Genomic DNA, 23459 nt, shown 5'->3' with positions numbered 1-23459 from the left:
TACTACCTTGAAGTTGTGCAAGCAGCTCGTACGTAACCGGATGTCCCTCAGGATAAAACAGTCTCTCTGAATAAAGAAATTATGTACCGATGGCTTTGCACTAAACCACCGGGCAACGAAACACCTAAACTGTATGGAAAGTGCTCGAATTCTGTGTTTTAGAAGAAAGAGGATTGAAAAATAGTTTTTCGGTGTACCTTGAAACTCCGAAGAATGTCGTATATATAAGCCGGATTAAAAGGTTTCAAGCAAAATTACCGCACCATTAACTCAGTAAACGGTACTAATTCAACGGCAGTTTTCTAAACAAAAACGGTTTCAAAACAGTCAATTAAAACAGTTATTAACCCAGTCAAAACGGTTACCAGAAATTAAGGAAAACGGTAGCATTAATTCTGGAATTAATTAGAAAACGATAATGTTGAATGAGTCTTAAAACGGTTATGAAGAGAATCAGTCAAGTCAAAAACGTTTAACAAAAATCAAGCCACTAAGCCTTGTTCAAAAAACCGTGCAAAAATTAAGTTTGCTTAATAAACCCGACCCGACCCGACCCAACCCAGCCCGGCTCGATTAATGCTGGATCGGCGCGCGTGTGTGTGTGTGATAGGTTGGCCTGGTAGGTAAGTCCTCCCTCTCCACAAAATGTGGGTATCCCTTGGGCCACACCCAAGTACTCCACATTCTCCATAATAAAGGAGGACAAACTTCCATTCCCCACCAATGTGGGACTTTTTGTTTTTCACAAAATTCACACTGCACACTACAAGTTCAAACAATTTTTTACCTTACCCTCTTTGATCTTTTCTTCATTCCCACCATGGAATCTAACCAACAATTGCCTTAACCAACAACTGCCTTAACCAACAAACACTATTTCCAGTACAACACGAACCCTTTATAATAAAATGAACTTCAATGACTATGTCTATTCTCACAGCCAAACAGGAAAATTAACCTGGCATGTCGTTGAATACGATATTCTGCGGAAAATTTTAGCCACGCCTAAACTTTAGCCAATTGTACTTGGGTTGCTTGATTAATTCTATTGTTCGTTGAGTAATTTTTCAATGCTAAGTTAACGATAAGTTAATCATGATAATTTTTAAGTTAATAATAATAATTTCTAGTGTTCAAATTGGTTTCAATGCTAAGTTATTGAAGGAGCGATCGTTTCGGATATAAGGATTCTCAAGGTCTTGAAATTAGTTTCAAAGGTTCACTTATTAGTGCCAAGGCTTTGAGTTGTACTTCAAGTCTCAACATTGCAACTTAAACAGAATATAATTTGCGAATTAAAATAGAAATTAAAGCCAAGTAAAGTAAAACAGAAATAAAAGCAAGTCCACTTTGCATAGTCCACGCACAACCTGTAGTTGAGGCACCGTGGTGTTCTGGGATCCTCGTATGGTGGATTCGAACCATGCTGATAGCTGCTGATGACTCCAATGATGACCGTATTATGGGCACTGTTAATGCATTTGAGGTTGAGCTCCCTTAATGTTGTTTAAAATATCATATTATTATTTAAAATATGCATTTCTTCATATGCTCAAACAATAAACGGTCTTCATATGATCGCGTAACAACAAGCTATATTTTCTTGATCAGAATATATTAATTTAACGACGCAACTAATATGGAGTCACCAATCACACTAATATTCAAGTAAATGATAGTTACTTTAGCAAACTCAAATGGTCACGAAATGGCCATTAGTTCATCAAGACGTTTCTGCTTCACCTGTGAGAGGTGTGATGGGTTAAATGTGATATAAATAATCACTGAAGTAAAATGACATAAATTTAGTATTCATACTTACAGGTAGCTTCCAAGAAGACGTATTTGCCTTCCCCTTCCCCTTCCCCTTCCCCTTTGTTGTCTTCCTAAACACCAGATCCTGCAACACCATTTCCTCCTCCTCAACACCTACATCCTACTCAACACCATTTCCTGCCATTCTTGCCTTTTCCTACATCCTCCTAAACACCAGATCCTGCAATACCATTTCCTCCTCCTCAACACCTGCATCCTGCTCAACACCATTTCCTGCATCCTCCTCCTCAACACCATTTCCTGCATCCTCCTCAACACCATTTCCTGCATCCTCCTCCTCAACACCATTTGTTGCATCCTACTCAACACCATTTCCTACATGCTCTTGTATATTATAGATATAGATATAATAGCAGTCAGAAAATAATAACAGGATAAGCAGTCAGACCCTTTAAATATTGAAGAAAGCATAAATCTTAACCGGGCTAGGCTTCCTATTCTTGTTGGTTTTCTTGTAGCCAGTTTCAGCTAATGTATTGTGCCTTGAACCCTTAGGCCTGCCCCTTTTCCTTTTCTTAATTATAGGGTCTTTAATAACAGGGTCCATGGCAGCTGGACAGGAGTCTACGGCAGTAGCAGTAGGAGCAGGATTCCTAACAGAGGAAAACATTCTGCCTTCACTGGCTGATGTCAGTGTACTAACTACAGGAACAATTTCCTTACTCTTCTTGTCCCTACGCTCATTAACAGCTAATTGAAGCTTTGATAGTGTTTCAATTACCATATGGACCGTTTGATCGTCCACCATGGCAGCGGTTTCACATAAGGGCTCTAATATTCCCATCATTTTGTTGAATCTCTTCACATTGACCGTGTCCCCCGGATCATGGTAGGCCACCTTCACCCAAGTGTGCTTCCGGGGTATGTCCTTCCTCCAACGGTCTACAACGTACTTCTCTGGTAGATCTTCAACCAAATTTTCATCGAGAATCCTAATACAGTGTTTGCAAGTATGCCACTTGTCTCAAACTTCCTACAGTCACACTGCACCTCCTGTGTCATTGGACAGAAAGTAACATTGTAGGTTCTTCGCCTATTTGTAATGACATCCTCACTCGCACCGGGAGGTACTATCCATACAAGATAGACCACCGAATACTGAATAAGGTTTTCAGACAAAACCTTCTCTCCTCGGACGTTGCAATACATCATTCTCGTACACTCCTTTTGAACTTCTTGAAACTTGTTGTCCGTGTATAATTTTGGAATATTTTCTACTTTGAATCCACTAACCAACCTCCTAAGGTACTTCGAGCAACGCTCATCTGCACTCACTTCATCTCGAACGCATTGATCCAAGGCCATGCAATACTTTTGAGGAAACTCATGGAGTTTTTCTTTGCGGTTAACATAGCCATCGAAAAACCGATTGATGCTCTCCACCCTTTGTGTGGTCTTCATACCAGCCCAAAAAAAGTCCTTCACAAACGCAGGCACCCACATACGACTCTCTTTGTGTAGGATCTGTAGCCATTCATTGTCCTCCAACTTATACTCAGCAATAAACTCTGCCCATCGGGTTTGGAACTCCTTGGGGTCAAAGCTCTCATACACCAGCTCTTTGAGGGGGTTGACGAACTCTTGGTAACTAGACAAAAATAAGAAAAAGGTTAGATAACAGCAGAACATCAACAACAGGTAAGCTTGTCTTTAATAAGGGAATCAGTTTATTAAGCCTTTGAAACTAATATCAAGACCTTGAAATTTGTAAAGGCAGGAGGAGGAGTTTCACAACATACCGTGCACACTTGCCAAGTTTCTCAGGGATCTTGCTCATGATATGCCATATGCACCAACAGTGCACTGTGTTTGGCATGACTTCAGCAAGGGGCCTCAGCATAGATGCCGCTTGGTCGGTCAATATGGCTTTAGGAGCTCGATTCTTCATGAAAGCTAGCCACTGTCAAAATATCCACGCAAACGTATCACATTCTTCATGTGAAACAAGAGCACATCCTAACAACAACGATTGCCCATGGTGGCTCACACCAAAAAAGTTCACAAGTGGGAGCTCGTACTCATTTGTTAGGTATGTTACGTCGAAGCAAACCGCATCACCAAAGTCCTAATAAGCTACCCTACTTCTTGCATCCACCCACAACACATCCTTAAGCCTCCCTTATTCATCCAAACTTTGAGCATGGAAAAACTTTTGGTTGCCGGATTGCATTTTTTCAAAGTACTCCATCATTGCCACCGAGTCCCCTCCAACCATCTTCAACCGCCTAGCCTTGTACACCTCATGTTGTAAATCTTTTACTATGAGAGCCATGTTACCGTTTCGTTTGGTCGCCATGCAACCGTGTATTTGAGAAATTGGTACACCTACCTCATAGAAATCAAACAACCTCTTCTTCACTGCGGAGGTCATTTGCTTCATGCGGTACTCCTTCACAAGCTTGGAATTTGCCGGATTAATCTCGTGATTATGCTCTAGTTGCACGCTCTTCAACTCCCACAAGCCATTTTCGTTAACTTTAGCATAAACACGAGCCTCACATTCGCACTTTTTCGAAGTCCTCTTCGTACCACTTAATTCATCCTTGCATACCACCCCATTATTTAAGCCACCTAAACCTCCAAGACCCATTGCCTTTGCCCTCTTCTTCGCTTCCCTCCTAGCCCTCATGTCGGGTTTTCCCCAACACTCACACTTCCACATCACTTTGATTTTTTTTTTGTCCCCCATCTTAGAATTTACACCTTGAGCCCTTGACACTCCAAACCCCATCTGCTCAACATAGTCCTTATAGTAGGCTTCAACCTCTTGCCAAGACTGGAAAACCATCCCTTCCTTAGGCTCCTCAACAACTACAACTATTTCGTTGCTACCAACCACAGTGTGAGTCGAATGAATTGTTTTCACGGGGGATAAATACCTAACATTCATGTCATCTGCACAACTACCTGCAACAACTATGTCTTCTATACCCTCCTCCATATGGACGTTACCCCGAGACTTAACTCTACTGCCACACAATCACCAACACCAACCTCACTACCCCTTATAGCGCTTTCTGTTTCCATTTCCATAATATCAATATTCTCCATCAAAAACAATTCACCCATCAAATACAGAACACCAACATAATTATAATAAAAAATTCAACACAAATTAACCAACACGTTTTCACAGCACAAATTCAACCCAACACAGAAATACAACCAACCAACACCAATCAACCAACCAATTCAACAACCAACACAACCAATTTTCAAATAACCTCACAAATCAACAGAGGGATTTTTTTCATAGCATACGAAGACAACACGTTGTTTTCAAAAAGTAAAAATTGCATTTTAAACAAAATCCTCTGGCCATTTCCGGCAGCCTTAAACCCATTTTAACAGATGCAAAAATCCTCATTATCCCATTTCTTTCAAAATTATTCCAATTTCGGTTGCAAATATGAATTCAATTTCATGAATTGTTGGCGCACCAAGACAACAACAGAACAAAACTCACAACTGGAAGAACAGAAAACTACCTCGTAATTCGAAGATGTGCGTTTTTTCCACGTGGGTCTGTTTACTGGGTCTGGAAACCTGTATATGTCGACGATGTGTGAAGAACTGAAAACTACCTGCTAATTGATGTCGGCTTGTTTATTAACTGGAACCTGGGTATGGAAGCTGTGAACACTTTCCCTGCCAAAACGTCAAGAAGGTAACGCCATCTCTGTTACGGATTGACAGAAGGATGTCCCCACTCATCATTACTCCAAGATACACTCAGCAACTTGACACATAGGCAAATCCGAGTCAGCAAGTCACGAAGTGAAAAACTTCGATTTTTTTCCGAAATGCCATTGTGAGAAACGCTTCTGTTTCTCACAGTGAGTGACAGAGATTTAGCGAGAGTTTATTTTACAAGGAATATCAATATATCTGACCAAGAGAACATAAGTTCAGTATTGCAGGTAGAAAGAACGGAAGATTTGGGTATGTACTTAGGTGTGCCGACCTTGACAAGTCGCATAACCAAAGATACGTACAGCCATCTATGTGAAAAAATAGATCGACGCCTAGCAGAATGGAAGTCGAAATATTTATCGCTTGTGGGTAGAGTTACTCTAGCTAAGTCCACGCTCTCCACCATGGCCCTCTATTATATGAAAACCGCAAAGATTCCCAAGGGTACTTGTGAGGAAATTGATAAGAAAACAAGACGCTTCATATGGGGAGGCTACGATGAACACAAAAGGGTACACTTACTTTCCTGAGAGATGCTGCAAAAGCCAGTTGCTAAGGGTGGTATCGGTATCATGTCTGATAAGCAAGCCAACTCCGCCTTCTTTGGGCTAATCCTAATGCACTTTGGGCTAGAGTTTTGAGGGCTAAATATTGCAAAGGGCGGTGCGATGTTGATATGTTTGAACCGAAAGCGGGAATGTCAAATGTATGAAGTGGAATGGGTAATTCTCCTAGATTGTAGCCAAGAGAAATGCTTGTATTATGTATATATTGATACGTGATTGAATGAGGAAGTGAAGGAAAATATTCCCCATATTCTTTCATGGTATCACGAGACTAGGGTTTTCTCGATCTCTTTTCCGCTACGCCCTAGCTTTGTATTCCGCCCATCCTCTTCTCTATTCTTTCTCCGGCAGCCTCAATGTCGTCTTCTAAACACTCTTTTCATCCTGCTCTCACAGTATTTAATATCAAGAACCACATTTCCATCACTATTTACATGGACACAGAACATTATTCCTCCTGCCAAAGGCAAGGAAAAAGAAAAAGAAAAGGCTTCTTCGTCTGCCGATGATGATGAAGAAATGTGGTCAACTCAATCAAGCCGTGGTGGTTCCGGTGGTAAATCTGGTCGGGGCAATGGTGGTTAGGGTTCCGGTCAGCAGCAACAGCAGCAACAATGGTATCCTGGTTGGCCTCAATACCCTCAATGGGGTTGGCCACAATGGACTGCTCCTTCCTGCCCATTTCCCTCGCAGGGTTGGGCACGTCCACCAGCAAACTGTGGGCCTGGCGTATTGGGTTCGAGACCTCAGCAAGCTTATATAGCCTCTTCTCCAATTGGTCAGTCCACTTATGCTCCCACGGACATTGCTTCAGCAATGCACACCATGACCCTTAATCTGCCTGATTCGTCTTGGTATATGGACGCTGGTGCAACGTCTCATATGACATCCTCGAACAGTAATTTTCGTCTTATTTTAATTTGAGCAATAATTCTAGTGGTACTATTATCGGAAATGGTCATTCAATTCCAGTTCATGGTTATGGGCATGTTTACCCTCTTCGTTCAAATCTTCCGTTATCGTTAAATAATGTCCTTCATGCTCCCAAAATCATCATAAATATAATTTCTGTTCGAAAATTTACAACTGATAATTCTGTTTCAGTTGAATTTGATCCTTTTGGGTTTTCTGTGAAGGATTTTCAGATGGGGATGCCTCTCATGAGATGTAATAGTCGGGGTGATCTTTATCCACTCACTTCTTCCATCAACACTCAAGCTTGTTCTTCTGCTTTAGCCGCCATCTCTCCCTCTCTATGGCATGATCTAGTGAGTAGATTCTTTGCTAGGGATTAGGGTGAAACATGTTGGATTGATCAATTTGAGCTTGATTGGAAGTTTTAGTGATTCTTGTATGGTAATTAGATTGATTAGGTGAGGTTTGCTTGATGCTTATATTGATTGGATTGGCCCCCTTGATTGCATGATTGAATTTGATTGACATGGAAATTGATATTGAGTTCATCATTATTGATTGAGAATTTGGTTATGTTTTCCTCTTACTTGTCTTACCATAAAGGGATTTAGGTTAGATAGTTTGAGGACGTTAATTAGATATGCCCCCAATTGCTCCTACTACTAGTCGTTACTATACATTATATTGAATGCTTGATTTCCATTTTTTGCTTGTTAATCAGGAATACATGTGGATCCTGATTCCCTAGTGCTTTATATTGATTGTAATTTGTTATTCCCTTACTTGATCGTTACTTGATTAGTTTTAGTTCAATTCTCTAAACCTCAATTTCGGATTAGCTTAATTGTAGATTATTTGCAACTTGCTTCCCTCTCCTCGTGGTTTGACCTCGTGCTTCTTTTAGTATTTTGCTTGAGTTTAATAAAATATGTTTGATATGATTTAGAAAATAACCTATTTCTTAGCATGTCAGCTCATCATATACATTGGATTCTTTTGGTAAAGGGTAATTAAATCCATGTTATTTCTAGCGTGTTGTGCTGGATCAAACCATGGTATGCTATGCTGGAACCTAGGTATTGTTAGGTGTGTGCACTAACTTAACTAGGGATAAGTTAATCTTGTTTTTAGGACTTTTACTAGGCGTTTTAAGTATCTGATTGGGCCAATTAGGCCTTTTAATTTTGGACTAAGTTAAGATAAACTTAATGGGTCTAAATTGAAATTAACTAAAATAACTTGTATTAAGGTTTTGAGTGAGGATTGTAAAGACAACCCTAACAGCAGCTAACGTTTGGAAAAGCTAGAATCCCATGATGTGGAAAATTCATAAAAACATGCAAAGTAGTGATGCAAATTCGTGAATCATAAACACATTAACATGTTTAAGAGGGTGATCCGTGATGAAAAAACCTTCATTTTAAGAAAACTCCTATTGACGAACACTCTAGACGTAAAAAACTAACGTACAAGCAATGAATGCCACGTTTTGGTGAGTTCTCATCTTGAGGATGAGCGGCATTTTGTGCCAAGGTTTTGTGCCTAGTGCACGACTTAGACGCTTTAATTTTTTTTTTTTTTTTTATATAGCACGGCTTTAACGCTTTGCACCATATTATAACCTTATATTTTATACACTTCCTTTAATTTATATTACTTGTAAGTTATAACACACTCTCTTGGAATCCATTTGGAGGAAGAGATTTAAAAGTGCAATTGATCAAATTATAATTTTAACATCATTAACATATAATTCCCCTTTTAACACTCTCATAAAGAGCTTGTGTTTCAATTTTGATTAATTTGCTCGTTTACTACCTCAAATCTCTTCCTTAAAATGTTTACAAAATTACTAATACTTTATATGCTGCAAAAAATATGAAACGGAAAAAATATAAATTTCAAAAAACCAGTGCAACTTTTTTTCAAATAATCTACTTTTCACGACAAAACATGAAAATGAAGAGTAATAGTTGAGAATCATTTTATACAAAAATTCTAGATATTTTTATTTTTTTTTTCTGAAAGCAAGAAATTTATTAATTTATTTCGTCGTTAAATTTGGGTAGCCTAATTGATTGTATACGGAGTATTTCATGCTTTCGTAATCAATCAAATCCATCAATGTTAAATGATTGGCACACTTTGCAAAAATGCCACGATTGCCACCAGTTAACAGATATGTTCTTTCTGAGGTTCTGACTGAATAAATTAAGCATGCACACAATTCTTTATTGATTAATTACATGTTCCTAGAGTTCCCAACATATTATTATTACTCCATAATACTAACCATATAATTATTACAAGGGACATCTGATGAAATTACATTTAATACTCCCTCCGTCCCCGAAAGAACGACCCTTTTGGGTTGATTTCGCGGGTATTAAGAAACATAAGTTGAAGTATAAGAGTGTATAGGGAAGCTAATAAAAGTACATTGAAAAGGAAAATTTACATGGGAATTGCAAAAAAGTAGAGAGAGAAAGTAAAAAGCATATAGAAAAAGCAAAATTTGCATGGGGAAACTAATTTTGCACAAATATTATTGCAAATTGAAGGGTATATCAATGCAAATGGGATGTTCATTTTGGGACTAGAATTAGGCCAAAAGGGTCGTTCTTTCGGGGACGGAGGGAGTACTTGTTTTTTAGAGGTTTAAACAATGTGAATTATTTCCAAATCATGGAAATAAAGCCATTGTTCTGAAATAAAACTTGTAACATCAAACAAGTTAAATATATTTTTGGATCATTTAGCCTAAGATCACAATAACCATTTTTTTGTACAAATATATACAGCAAGACAAGGGAATGTCTAAAATCTAGAAGGATTATATATATTTTTTTTAAACAAAGTACTACATGACATCCTCCCGGAGTTCCGGGAATTACAAGGACCTGCGCGCCTACACATCTGATGACAGACAAAATGGAGCACCCCTCAAGCAGAGGGATTAGTCGAACCACCTACCCCAAGCATAAACACAATCACTAACTGTACACACACTTGTGCAATCTTAACATCATATATACAGTCGACATACTGAATTACAATCCTGCTTATCAGCCTACAAACATTTCTGCTTAGGTTGAAACAAGCTGTTGAAAGGGGTAAGTATGACTCGAGAAGTGTAGTGCAGCAAAGGCAACAATCTCCATCGAGAAATTAAGCTGCACAGCAATTCTAATTGCTGAAGCTCCATTTCCGTCAACTCTTCAAAATTCCATCACTGGTTTTAGCATCTCCACAACATCCAAATCAATAAAAATTGGTAGGTATACCTATTGTGGCAGAACCAAATTCCAACATAACAACTATCATCTTGGTGAACCAATGGCATGTCAAGTCTTCCATCTTACATTGCAAAAGATGACTGCCGGAAATTTGAACAAAATTGTGTGATGTGAAAGCCCAAAAAACCCACGTAGATCTGCATATAAAGGACTCAGATATTAGCTATCATTTGTTATGACAACATACTATAGATAAACAATCCAACATGCCCGTTCAGTACAAATTATGATGACATGCATGGATACACAACTGTCCAAAAGCTGTTGCTTATCATGAACACAAATCATGTCATAGAACTAACAAACTTCATTCAAAGTCTACTAATACAAGCACCTGGCCAAAAATTTAATCCCAATATAGCCCATTCACTAAAGTAATACCAGAACAATAATAAATGCTAATAGTCACTTATTATGTGATTCTATCACTTAAGATATAAGTGATTCTATCACTTAAGAGCGCCCTAGGATGACTTGACAACAGAAGACACCCAACCACCTCCAACAATGAAACATACATATATTTTGCATGATATCAAATTCAGTCATTAGATTCATGCAATCGCAAGCAATAACACTATCCTTTGTATAGTGTTATTCACACAGCGGTAACAATGCTCAACAAAATAAGAAAAGAAAATATTGCAGTTGAACACTATCCTTTGTATAGCAAAGAAAGAAAAGCCAAGAACCCTCAAGCTACAAATAAGAAGCTTTTCTTAGCACATCATTGACCTCAAGCCACCAATAAGAAGCTATTCTTAGCGCGCGCACACACACACACGTATCTAGAATTGACAATGTATTATATAAGTTACGATACTTCTCAGGTTAGGTCAGCGTCCTAGTTAGAAAAGAATTGCTAAATCAATCTCACTAGATCATTGGATGCATGTACATCTTCGTGGATCGAAATAAAGCAATAACCAAATACATTCTTGTTGAATATCTATGCTCTATAAGTCACTAAATTCTTTCAAGATAAACCTTTGTCTAGATATAGACTCCAAGTACAAATAAGAAATAACGAGCTTCTGCTCCATAAGTAGAAGAAGCTGAAACAGTATCTCTGCATAAATAGGAGACTTAAAGAAGAAACGAAAGGTTTCAGTTGCAAATATCACAGATGTACACAGCAGAGTCATCGATAGGTTCCGATAATAGCTTAATCAATCCTCAAAGATTCCAAACTTCCAAAATATAGCTGCATAAATGCAACAGCTGATAATGTATGAGCTTTCACTTTAACACCACCCTAGGACAACACCTAGTCGTCTACTTCATGTAGACTAAGCATGCACGTGAGAAAGATAATTGAGAAACACCGAAGTCTTACCAAAATAACATATGATCAGAAACAAAAATTCAATGTGCATTCATATGTGAAATAAATTAAGAACACTACAATCGCTAACCAAGAATAAATAAGTTAAGCTATGTTACTCCAAAACCCTGCAGTACGTCAGGTGTCGTGTGTTGGATCCTCAGACACTTTGACACAACGTGATACCCAAATATATAGTTGCCTTATATGAAATTTTATACAATCTTGAGTATCGGACACAATACCCAAATCCGAGTCTAGGCAACATAGAAGATAAGCCTACATATTGATAAAGGATTCACAAAAAAATTCCACACAAAGCATTAAACACATAGAATGCATAGTAAATTATAACATACTCCTATGACCATCAGTTTCACTGAAATTCAAGAATATTTCTCCAAAAAGAAAGAGCAAATTTAAACTTATCACTTGAGCACCATGGGAATCTAAAAAATTTAGACAAGAACTCCACGCGATTGTAGATTGTTTCAGGTTAGAAAAAAAATATTAAAAAAAATATAAAACAAAAAAAAACACAAAAAACAAAAAATAAAAAAAATAAAAAAATAAAAACACAAAAAACAAAAAACAAAAAACAAAAAAACAAAAACAAAGAGTAAATTGCTAATGTGGTAAAGACGGAAGCACAATAATGCAGCTCCGAGTCTACAAAAGATTACAACCTACAGTAACCTTTATAAGTTGTATCAAGAGGTCCTTAAAGATCACTCACCGTAGAATACCACTCAACAGCTCTGATCCTTACACCCCTTAAATCTTCCTACAATATATCCTCTTATGTGGCAGACTGCACATATGAGCTTGTTTCCTTTAGGTGTTACTTTGGTGACAGCAAGGGCAACTAATAAAAAAATTTTACAACCATCAAATTTGCATGATCACTGATGGTAAGCCATCAGCATGAGAACTTGGAAACAATGTTATGCTAAAACCTTTGTTTACTGTGAGAACACAATTGACTGAGTATACAATTAAACAAACTTACACATTCTTCACCACTTCCTTTTTGTTGTGAAGTAGAAGGAGATTTGATACTTTCGCCATTCTAGGATTTAGATTGGTTGTTTTAAAGGTGCACAAAAATGATTTTTCTGTATTTTCTTTACAGGTGGAACACTGAGGCTAATAATAAACAGCAATGGAATATAATCACTATATAATATAATAAGCTCCAAGTATGATTATCCTTGTGCAAATCAATCACATTTATAATGAAGAAGTTTTTAACATGACATCTTATTCAATGCTTTCTAGGACATTTCAAGGCTCTAGGTAGAATTATTATGTGTAATTCAATCCAGCATTCATTAGGAAAACATTGTATTTCCAAAATAAAGCTCTTTAGGGAGCAAGAGATTAACGAAATCTAAACTTCCTACTCATTATTGCTTATTGCTTTAAAACTTTTGTGATGTTGTAGGCCTTTATAGATATTATTCTGTCACATGTATAAAGCACCAAAACGGATACAGTCACAAGAGACCCTTAAAACAGATAAATTCGTTGACTGTTCCGCTTGTGCCCGCCTCGACTTGCTCAGCCGTCACAAGCCCCAATCTACCCTTGACTTGCTCAACCATCACAAGCCCTGATCAACCCTTGACCCCAGTATTGTCGCTATGACCAAGAGTATCCATCATCCTTATTTTCCCTACGCTATGTGCTCACAAGCTTTGTCTGCACAAGACCAGTGCCCTTGCCCCACTAGACGAGAGCCCACCATATGGATCTGGTGTCAAAACACTCGAAAACATGATAGTTGCTATATAGAGGTTTTTCAGCTTCTAAAATGACCAACAAGGCCGGCATCAGAGTCCTACATAATCAAAACAGACTAAAAACATCCTAGCATGTGCCCACATTATTATTTCCGATATTTCATCTCAAACTCCTATTCTTGAAACAAAAATCTAAGATATTTTCAAAGGTGCTTTCGATCCAAATTCTTTTCTTTCTTTATTAAAGAAATCTCAAATGTTTGCATGCCCACTTCATATACGCCCAAAACTGTGAAATCCTTTCCCAAAACGACAACAATTACCACTTCAAAAAGATGCATAGAAAGGATCGTTCATTCCAAAAAATTAAACCCCAACAGCATCACATCTCCACTTCCCAGGTTCTAAATCTGTGTTGTATTTTGTAAGGAGGTTGAACTTTCTTTACTCACTCAACAACAATATTCCCAATAAAGGCACTGAATTACCATGTCCAAGTTTGAGTTTCTGCCTTGTGCATATACTTGTTTCACATCCAGTTGACAGCAGAATTTCCGGTGTTCGTGCCATTGTTTTGTAATAAAAGTTCAAAAGTATACTTCCTCCGTTTCTTTATAGTTACAACACACACTTTATCACGGTATTTAGGAAAAGTGGACCTCACATGATATAATACACTTAAAATGGGGTTAAGCGGTTGTTAGGAGTATAATGCTAGGAATGGGCCGAGGCCTCCAATCATTGCCACATATTCTAGACGCAAGAAGAAGCAAGGAGGTTAACAGAAAATTCAGGGAGTTGTGCTGAGCTGTCACTTTTCTGTTATGCTTATTAAATAAAGATTGTGTTCTGTTATTATCCTAGAGGGGTTTATTAGTCCTTTTGGTTTAGGGAATATTTTCTGTTATGATTAGGGGGGATGAATGTAAGGAGTTGGTAATTAGTATAAATAATCCAGCCAGGGGTGTAGTGAAGACATCCAGAAAATTGAGAAGTAATTGGGAGAGTGCCTTCCTCTCAAAAGAAGGTCTGCTTGTATTGATTGGTTACTCTGGCTAATTGATACAGCCCCTATTACTGCTCTACATTGCTCTCAAATCCTCTATTACTGTTTTTCCTGTTTTGTCTTTCTTTCCCTTCCTTGTAATTTCATTTCGGCACCGCAAGTACAGCCAGTAACTTGCATATAATTAAGTAGGCCATGTGCTTTAAATAAAGGTAATAGTACAATTTTTACCATAAAAACCTTCCTTTTATAGTGTGTTGCAACTTTTGTGACATTTTTATTTTAGGGAAGAATTGCAACTATAAAGAAATAGAGGGAAGTATTACTTAATTATATATATCTTATGCCAGAATCGATTACTGATTATTTAGAGTGTTTTTGTTTCAGATTTGTCCAGGTGTGGCTGTGTTGCATTACAAATACTTTTTCCCATTCAAGATTTACTAGTAAGAAGAGCAGCTCAGTCAAGAACAAATCTAGAGAGCTTTCTAATACTAAACTTATGGCTGCAAGCTTTTATTTATACATTTTTTAGGGAATGTTTGTCATGATGCATCTTGTAAAGTCTGCATATTTACATAGAGAGCAATGCAACAAACCAACTACAATCCCCCAAATAAATCCTGTTTCTCCCTTTAAATTTATCCCAAATAAACATCTCATACAAATTATGTTGGGTACAGTGGTTCACCAAATAATATACTCTGTAATGCTTTAATCTATAGTACAACTTCTTCATTATTTATTCATCTTTACTCAAAGGCCCAACACTTTCTCTCATGTCAATAAAAATATAACAAACACTACACTCCAATTTTTTTTATCCACCATTACTCAAAAAGACCACCAACAATTCTCTCCTAAATCTATGTGCCCACCGCCCAAGAAAGATGGGAACGAGGGGGTAAATCGGAATATGAGCTCAGAACCTACATTTCCTCAAGCAAAGGGATCAACTAAACCAGATAGCCATCTTGAGACCAAATTCACATCAAAAACAAATTGGAAGACAATTTCTCCAAAATCATTTTCTTCAAAAAGATTATTCAGCGTATTTCAATCTGAAAGCTCATAAGCTTAGCAACTAAACCCAAGGGCTTGAACTTCAAATTTGGCCAGTGGGAAAGGAGTGTAACAGGAGAGAGTGAATAAAAAAAGGCAGTTTCCAATCTAACAGCCACGTAAAGCAATCTTAGACACGTGGATGAAAAGTGAATTTGACATTGATTTTGATATGCCCTATTGGACTTTAAAGTTCAAAAAACTACTCTGAATGTTTTTGCACACTGCTAAAATTTTGATAATTGAGGCCTACCAATTATATTATTCATACTTTGTAATATGGCTGAATGACATCACAAAAAGGTGGAGGAAGTAAACTTACTGGATATGACAACATTTACATGCCATTTCCTCACACAACTCTCTTTACATCGCAGAAAAAAATAAATAAATTGATTTATGATGGTCATCCTCCGAGATACATTATAAATTATGACCATAGCATATATAGGAGACTCAAACATACAAAGGTCTTAAAAAAATTATTTGAGGAGGATCTGAAGATCTTATAACATTTCAATTCTGACAGGACACTTGCATTATTTGGATTTAGAGTCAGGTGATTCTAAAGTTCACACTGAAATTTTAACAGCACAGGGGCAAATTGATAAGTGTAGCTCATCATCCGTCATAACTCATAAGCTTCTAAATGTGGTTCTTGCACAATGGAAATTACTGCTAGTCATGAGTTAGTCAGAAGTAAGATAATAATAACATTCCCCACTTGTTCAATGTGGTATCAATGTGTCATGTTAAGCAGCACCAAAAAGGAACGAACGAGAAAAAAAATTTAAAAATGCAAGAAAAGATAAAATTATAAGAAATTGGCCTTTAAATATACACAAATGTAATATCAATCAGCCATATGGCCTTTCTCCTTTTTTGAACACGGCAGGAGATAGAAAAGTAAAGCATAAAAATAAGAAGATTAAATAATGGCTATAATCATTAGCAAGCTTGTGACTGCTTAAGCAAATATACAGCAATCAACCAGCATGTTGGGCATTCCACGAAGTCTAAATCAAGATGAAATTCACAACATAAACAAACCTGAAATTTATTTGTGCAATTAATTTTAGATATTCTATAATTCCAGAAAAAGTTCATATCAGATATGAGAAAATGCTTGAACACAACACGACAGAATACACATCCCAAAACTACAGGAATTAAAACTGTAAAAGAATGAAAAAGGATTGATAGTACAACACATGTGAACTATAACTATTGCCAATTAGAGACAGGAAAAGAAAATAGAAGATAGAAAAATTACCTTACTGCATCATATTCTCAACGCACTTCACTGCACCACATCCAAAGATGGGACAGCTGAGAAAAAAACAAATCTAGTTGCAGATTGAGAGCTTTCCAGTGTATTCATCAGCGACACCATAATCAAGGCTAAGTTCCCGCATCGGGGGGATGTTCTCCATTGCAAATAGCATAAGATTGAGGAAACAAAATGTTGTTATGATCATAAAGCACCAACTGCACCATCACATTGGGACAAGTGCTATGGCTTATGTAGCAAGCAACATTTCGCATTTTGGAAACATCCATGGCAATATCCAATGGAGGAATAGACGGATATGTTGGCGTCACATAACCAGGATATATTTGGGTTAGATCCCCCCATTCAGCCCACTTTTCTGTAAACCGGCCAGGATATATAAGTGTGTCTCCATTCATGGAGAAAACTTGAGCCTGCTCCCTTGTAAGAATAAGCCCGGCATATTCACAGATAAATGCACCAGCATGTATCAAGTCTAAAGTCCGAACTCCCCAACCTGTTTCCCTGGACCTAAACACTTCCAATCTATGCTTCAGCCCCTTCTGGCTCACACGATTTCTGCAACTAGGAGGACAACCACAATTGTTGTTACATTCAAATACTAAAGGTTTCCCTCTAAGCAAAAAACCATTATTATCATAAGCAATCTCCCCTCCATTCTTCATTGCACACAAACACCCATCATGACAACTAGTAATACAACTGCACCCCATAGTTCCCCCTGAATACACAAAAGCAGGGAAAATTGCCGTGGGGCAATAATCATAGTACAACGGGTCATTGTCGGCATCAATATCATTAAAAACAAAGATGGGCACATTCTCCTTCTTCATCGAAAGGTCGAGACAAAATTACCCCACAGGCCTAACCTGCAGTGCCCTAGTCCTCAAGCTTTGAGCCAATTTCAATAGGGTACTACCCATTTCAGGTTGACCCTCAATTCTTAAAAGCTTGAACTTATACACACCATAACCAGATCTACCAACATCAAACCAAGACTCAACAACTTTATATAAACCATCATAAACATAAATTTTAGTAGTAAGACTACCCTCATATTTAAGACCCCTGATCACTCTAATTTCAATACCATAATGCATACTTCTTTCTAAAGCCAAATTACCTCCTTCAAGCTTCTGGTGTTGACCATCCTGTGAACCTTATCGAGCCCGCCATCTCAATTGATCCTTTGAGGTGCTTGTGAATGTTATCAATGTAAGAGGTATTGATTGTTACCCCTTTCTCAACCATATAATTGGCCAGTTTTCCTACCTCTTCCACACGGTTTTCCTGACAAAGACCAAGAAGTAGGGCTGAGTATATATCAGAATCAATTGTTAGTACAAAGCCCTTCTTCAGAACATCCTCACATAGACCAAATGCTTCAAAAAATCTTCCTTTTAAACACAAATCCTTCAACAAGACAGTACATGCAAACCCATCAGGCCTCACAGCACTTCCTAACATCCACCTGAAAAGCTTCTCTGCCTCCTCAAATCTTTGGATCCATAACAAGGAGATCACAAGAGAACTATAGCACTCATCTTTCGAGACTTGACCTCCAACAACTACATCATTAACAAGTTTAAATGCCTTGTCAATATACCCTTCACGACAAAGACCTTGGATTAGCACACTCATAGTAATCCTGTTAGGATGGCACTTAAAACTCTCCATACGCTCCAATAGCGACAATGCCTCAACTGACTTGCCATTTTCACACAAAGTCTGGATAATTGATGTATAAGTAATGACATTCGGTGTACACTCCCCGCCTTCTTTCTCCATCTCACCCAACAACTCCAACGCTCTCTCGAAACTACCAGCTCTGCAAAGTCCATCAAAGAGTGCAGAGTATGCCACCAAATTCGGAACACATCCATGACTTTTCATAGTCTTGAACAACTGACAAGCATCCTCCAATCTCCCAGCAAAACAAAACCCCTTTAGCATTGACATATAGGTAATCATATCAGGACACAAATCACATGATTCCAACTCTCTCATCAACCCCATTGCCCTATCAAGATCCCCCCTTTCACAAAACAACCCAATAACCACATTGTACATCGTTGAATCCGGCTGACAACCAAAATCACCCATCTTTCTCAATACCCAAAAACCCTCATCAGCACTCCTAGCTTCTCTACACAAATTAAGAACAACTTTAAACAATTTCACATTAGTTTGACACCCTTCAACCCCATAACACTCAATAATCTCTCTAATCCTATCCGGGTTTCGACGAATTTCGAGCAACTTACAAGCTAAGTTATACATATATTGAGTATGCCTATACTTAGGCTGTAAACCAGCCCATATGAAAAAACGAAGACCTAATTGGGGCTGATTTAAGGAAAATCTACGCAACACCGCAGTAACACATTGAACATCTAATTGAGCATTAACATTAACAAGGATTTTTTCAGGGTTTTGAGGGCAATTTATGAGGTGGGTACAAAATTCTTCTGCTGTTGAAAAATTGATTCTTGTAATGAGCGAAAATGGTGGGTTTTTTAACCTATATGCGGAGGTGAAAAAGCGAGAAATTGATGACATCGCCATTTTTGGAAGAAGAAGATAATTTTAATGAGCTAATACAAGGAAAATGGACTCGAAAATTACCTTGGTGTGATTCTGCGAGATCAAGGGAACATATAAAAATCAGTTTGAATGATATTAAAATCTTACTGCGAGGAAATGTATGGAAGAAGACAGAGGTGGTGGTGGTGATGGCTAGTCCGCCGCAACAGCCGCGCTTGCCAGCGGTTGCTGTGCTTCTTAACTTGGTAATGTGTTCAAACTTGTTGCATACTTGCATCCGTTGATTTACGGAGTAACTTGTTTATCTGATGATCTAATCTAATCATCCTATTAACATCATCTATCAAGGGGTAAAGTTGGCATATTTTAGAGAAAAAAATAGGCAAAATTGCTAATAGCGGCTTTAGGGTAAAAGTACTAACACCAGGTTAATTGACATATTTTGGAGGATAAATGAGTAAAATAACTATTATTGAGAGTAAAATTGTTAATGGTGTTAGTAGTCTCACCCATGAAAAGTGAAAATTTAGCCATTTTTTTCTCTCGATCTGAAAAGGAGTTCTAAATTTCAGTTTAGTGAGGTTTGGGTCATTTGCGTTTTACCACCTAGACTAAATACAGTAGTACTTCGTAGGATGGAGACTAAAAAGCCGCTAACGTTAGTGGAATTTAGTCTTGGTTTTGTGTAACACACTCGAAAACCTGTTTTTATAGAGTTAAAACTGATTGTAATTTGTAAGTAGATATGATCATATGTAGCCTAACCCGAAATGGTTGGTTTGAGCAACTTTTTTTGCCTCGAATTGGACTTGGTCCAACCCTGCCCATGACAGCTTTATTTGTAAGGGTATAGAAAATTAGAAATGGGGCCAAAAGGGGGGATATCAAACTAAATTACTCCATAGTCCATACTTAATAGTATCATTTAAGCTCATTTTAGTTTTTTTTGTAGAGGTGATCATTGGGCAGGTAGAAGGCTAAAAAGCATTTCATTAGGTCAGGGCAAGGTTTGGGCCGAAAATCCTTGCCCAAACCCATAAATTCGGGCTGGGCCAAGCGGTATTTTGGACCATATTCGGCCAGGCCTAAAAAAATCTAAAAATGTTAAAAGTACTTGTCCATGGCCTGCCTAAAAATAATAAATTTGGTTTGACTTTGGGCTGAAATGTTATCCTATGGCTCGACCAAAATTGGGTCGGGCCCAATTTGATCAGCTCTGGTTTTTATGTGTCCTTGTAGCCTTGTTCATTTATGTTCTGTTTTCATATTCGTACGGATATTAAGCTAATGTGCTCGTTTAATGGAGCTTGGAAACATGGAAATACGGCATGTTCAATTGTGCATTGCATAACAAGTTAAAAGGTAAACCATTTGGGAGAATGGGAGATAAGAATATATCTAGTGCATGATATGTAGCGCATGCCGCATGCGTGACATGAATCAAAGATTCACAAAAGAGGACCAGAGCAACTAATAACTAATCTGGTAGAACATAACCATTCCTTTATGCATAGATTTTAATAATTTTATGATATATACTTCGTATGAATATGTTAGTAGGTATATTTTGTCAAACTTGTAAATTTACCTAGTGGTAGTATATCACTACTAGAAAACAGCTAATCAATGACGGAAATAATCCCTCGGAATATACTGAAAATCCGTTAGAACTGCCGATTTCCGACGGAATTCCGTCAGAATGCACCGTCGTATAATATTTTGTAGGAATTTTGCGATTTTCCGACGGAATTGTTTCGTCGAAAGTGAAATTCCATCACCGGAAAAATTTCGTCAGAAACTCGACGAAATATAAATCCGTCGGGAAATTCAATAAAAAAATTAAAAAAAAAAAGCACCCACCACCAGCCACCCTAAACTAAACCCACACACCAGACCACCCCCACCCACCACCGTCACCCAGACGACCCACCCAACACACCCACCTATACCACCCACCCAGACCACCCACCACCACACCCACGAACCGAACCCCCCCCCCACCCAACCCACCCAGACCAAAACCCACCCTGACCAACCACCTAACCCACCCACCGAAAAAACCCAGATCGAAACAACAACCAAAACAACCACCAAAAACCAAAACAACAACCAATTCCCTTACCCACAAACCCACTACCACCGAAACCACAACCCCCCAAATCGAAACAACAACAACCAAAAATCGAAAAAAATTAAAAAAAAAAAAAATATTGAAATCAAACAAAATAGATAAATATACAATTATCTTCAGAAATTATTCAAATAACATTACAATTATATCAAAATTTAATTATAATCTAAATTGTTAAAAAAAAAAAAAAAAAAAAAAAAAAAAAAAAAAACCTAGATCTACACCACCAACGAGAAGCCGTTGTCGTTGTTGCTTGGGCTTAAACCACCAGCAGAGGCGGACACTTCACACCACTACATCGCCAACCGCGAAACGCCGGATCTAAAGGAGGAAAGAGAAACCGAGAAAGGCCGAATGAGCATTTTGAGAAGAGAGAGAAAGCAAATCTAGGATTGTAATAAACAAGAGGAGAGAAGGAGGAGACCGAAAAAATAGAGAAGTAGAATGACAGGAGAACCAGAAGAGGAGAGAGAAAGAGAAGAAGAGAGGCGGGGAGAGGAAAGAGAAATGAATAGGGATGGGGGAGGGGGTCCGTCTATTTAAATGTTTAGGTTTAGTTTTGTTTTTTTTTTTTTTTTTTAAATAAAATTCCGTTGGAAAAAGGTTAAATTCCATCAGAATTTTCCTACGGATTTAAAAATCGTTTAAAATATGAGAGAGTAATATTTTAATCATTCATCACTCTTTTTTAACATCCAAATTAAAGACAGTCATTTGTAGGATCGTTCTAATTCTATATCCCAAAGAAAAAAAATTGATATTATTGTGTGTGGTTAGTGAAGTGATGAGTATAATTTTGACCGGTAATTCTAAAGTCTTAAGACTTAAAATGACATCACTTTTTGATAGGTCCTGTTAAAAATGATGTCATTGTATTAGGTAATATAAGACTCTTTTAATACGATACTCACTCATATTTAGCACTTTAGCCCTAAGCTCACTTAAGACTTCTCATACCATATATTATTATATATTATATATTATTTAATTTTTGTTTTTTACTCTAAAAAAAAAAGGCCTACACTCAAATCTTAAGTTATGTTGAGTCTTGAACTTTCAAGACTCAACTTGAGACTTAGCTAAGATTTCTCAAGAAAAATGAGATTAAACAAAGAGTCTTGTCTGAAGACCCAAGATGATGATGTCATGTGGAGTCTTAAGACTCATGACTAATCTTGCTCAGCATTGTAATTAACTCAATCTTGATCAACTAACCTGTATCTTTACATGACTTAAGCTCAGTACATCCTAATTAACTCAATCTTTATTTTTATTTTTATTTTATGACACTAATTAACTCAATCTTAAAGTCATCTAAAGATATAAAGTTAAACGAAAATTGTAGTAAACAAAGAGAAATTGTCATACTTCGTATATATTATTAATGTTGCTAAATGGAATTCCAATTGACACGGTACGTGTGCGCCAAAATGCACCTGACAATTTTAATTATAAATATGTCATCATATATTATTATTGCAAGTCAAAGGAATATTATAATTATGCATGGGAAGGGATAATAACGAGTCGTGCTCATTTTAAGATTAGGGTTGTTTGGCTCGGCAGTCGGCACGTACGATCTTTCCTTGAGCTTTTTATATTAAATTTTAAGATAATGTGATACGGGCATGGACAATCCGAACAAGCTAGAAGGAGGAGAGTCTATTTGGGTCCTGTTTTTTTGAGCGACTCTGCTCTGCTTTCTGCTCTTCTTAAAAAAAATAATAATTTATAATAATAATAATAATAATAATAATAATAATTAATTAAAATAATAATTATTATTAATATTTAATAATAATAAATAAATATTAATTAATATTTAATAAAAAATTATTAATATTTAATAATAATAACTAATATCTATAGTTAATAATAATAATTAATATTTAATAATAATAATTAACATATAATATTAATTGATAATAATAACTTGTATTTCGTATTTAATGATAATAATTAATATTTTATATTATTTAATACATTTTCTAATGTTATAAAAAGAGTAAAAAAAATCAAAAAATCAAATAATAATAATAATAATAATAGTAGT

The 23459-nt window shown here is 37.1% G+C and overlaps 3 protein-coding genes across 3 annotated transcripts; all 3 read right to left on the bottom strand.

The window, feature by feature from the left end:
• Positions 1 to 2718: 2718 nt before the first annotated feature.
• On the bottom strand, positions 2719 to 4777 carry LOC110727386 (protein FAR-RED IMPAIRED RESPONSE 1-like). The gene is made up of 3 exons (XM_021906949.1): positions 4166 to 4777; positions 3576 to 3736; positions 2719 to 3424 (listed from the first exon to the last, which is right to left on the bottom strand). The coding sequence occupies exons 1-3, from the start codon at positions 4775 to 4777 to the stop codon at positions 2719 to 2721; spliced, it is 1479 nt and encodes a 492-aa protein (XP_021762641.1).
• Positions 4778 to 9629: 4852 nt separating this feature from the next.
• Positions 9630 to 19581, bottom strand: LOC110727306 (pentatricopeptide repeat-containing protein At5g47360-like). The gene is made up of 2 exons (XM_021906868.1): positions 16714 to 19581; positions 9630 to 10443 (listed from the first exon to the last, which is right to left on the bottom strand). Exon 1 carries the CDS (start codon positions 19294 to 19296, stop codon positions 17860 to 17862), a length of 1437 nt encoding a protein of 478 aa, XP_021762560.1. The 5' UTR covers positions 19297 to 19581; the 3' UTR covers positions 9630 to 10443; positions 16714 to 17859.
• On the bottom strand, positions 16842 to 17564 carry LOC110727385 (histone-lysine N-methyltransferase family member SUVH2-like). The gene has a single exon (XM_021906948.1). The coding sequence runs from the start codon at positions 17562 to 17564 to the stop codon at positions 16842 to 16844; it is 723 nt and encodes a 240-aa protein (XP_021762640.1).
• Positions 19582 to 23459: the final 3878 nt, after the last annotated feature.

Source organism: Chenopodium quinoa, unplaced genomic scaffold, assembly GCF_001683475.1.
Source record: "Chenopodium quinoa cultivar QQ74 unplaced genomic scaffold, ASM168347v1, whole genome shotgun sequence".
NCBI lineage: Eukaryota > Viridiplantae > Streptophyta > Magnoliopsida > Caryophyllales > Amaranthaceae > Chenopodium > Chenopodium quinoa.
This window is presented reverse-complemented; position numbering and strand designations above follow the sequence as displayed.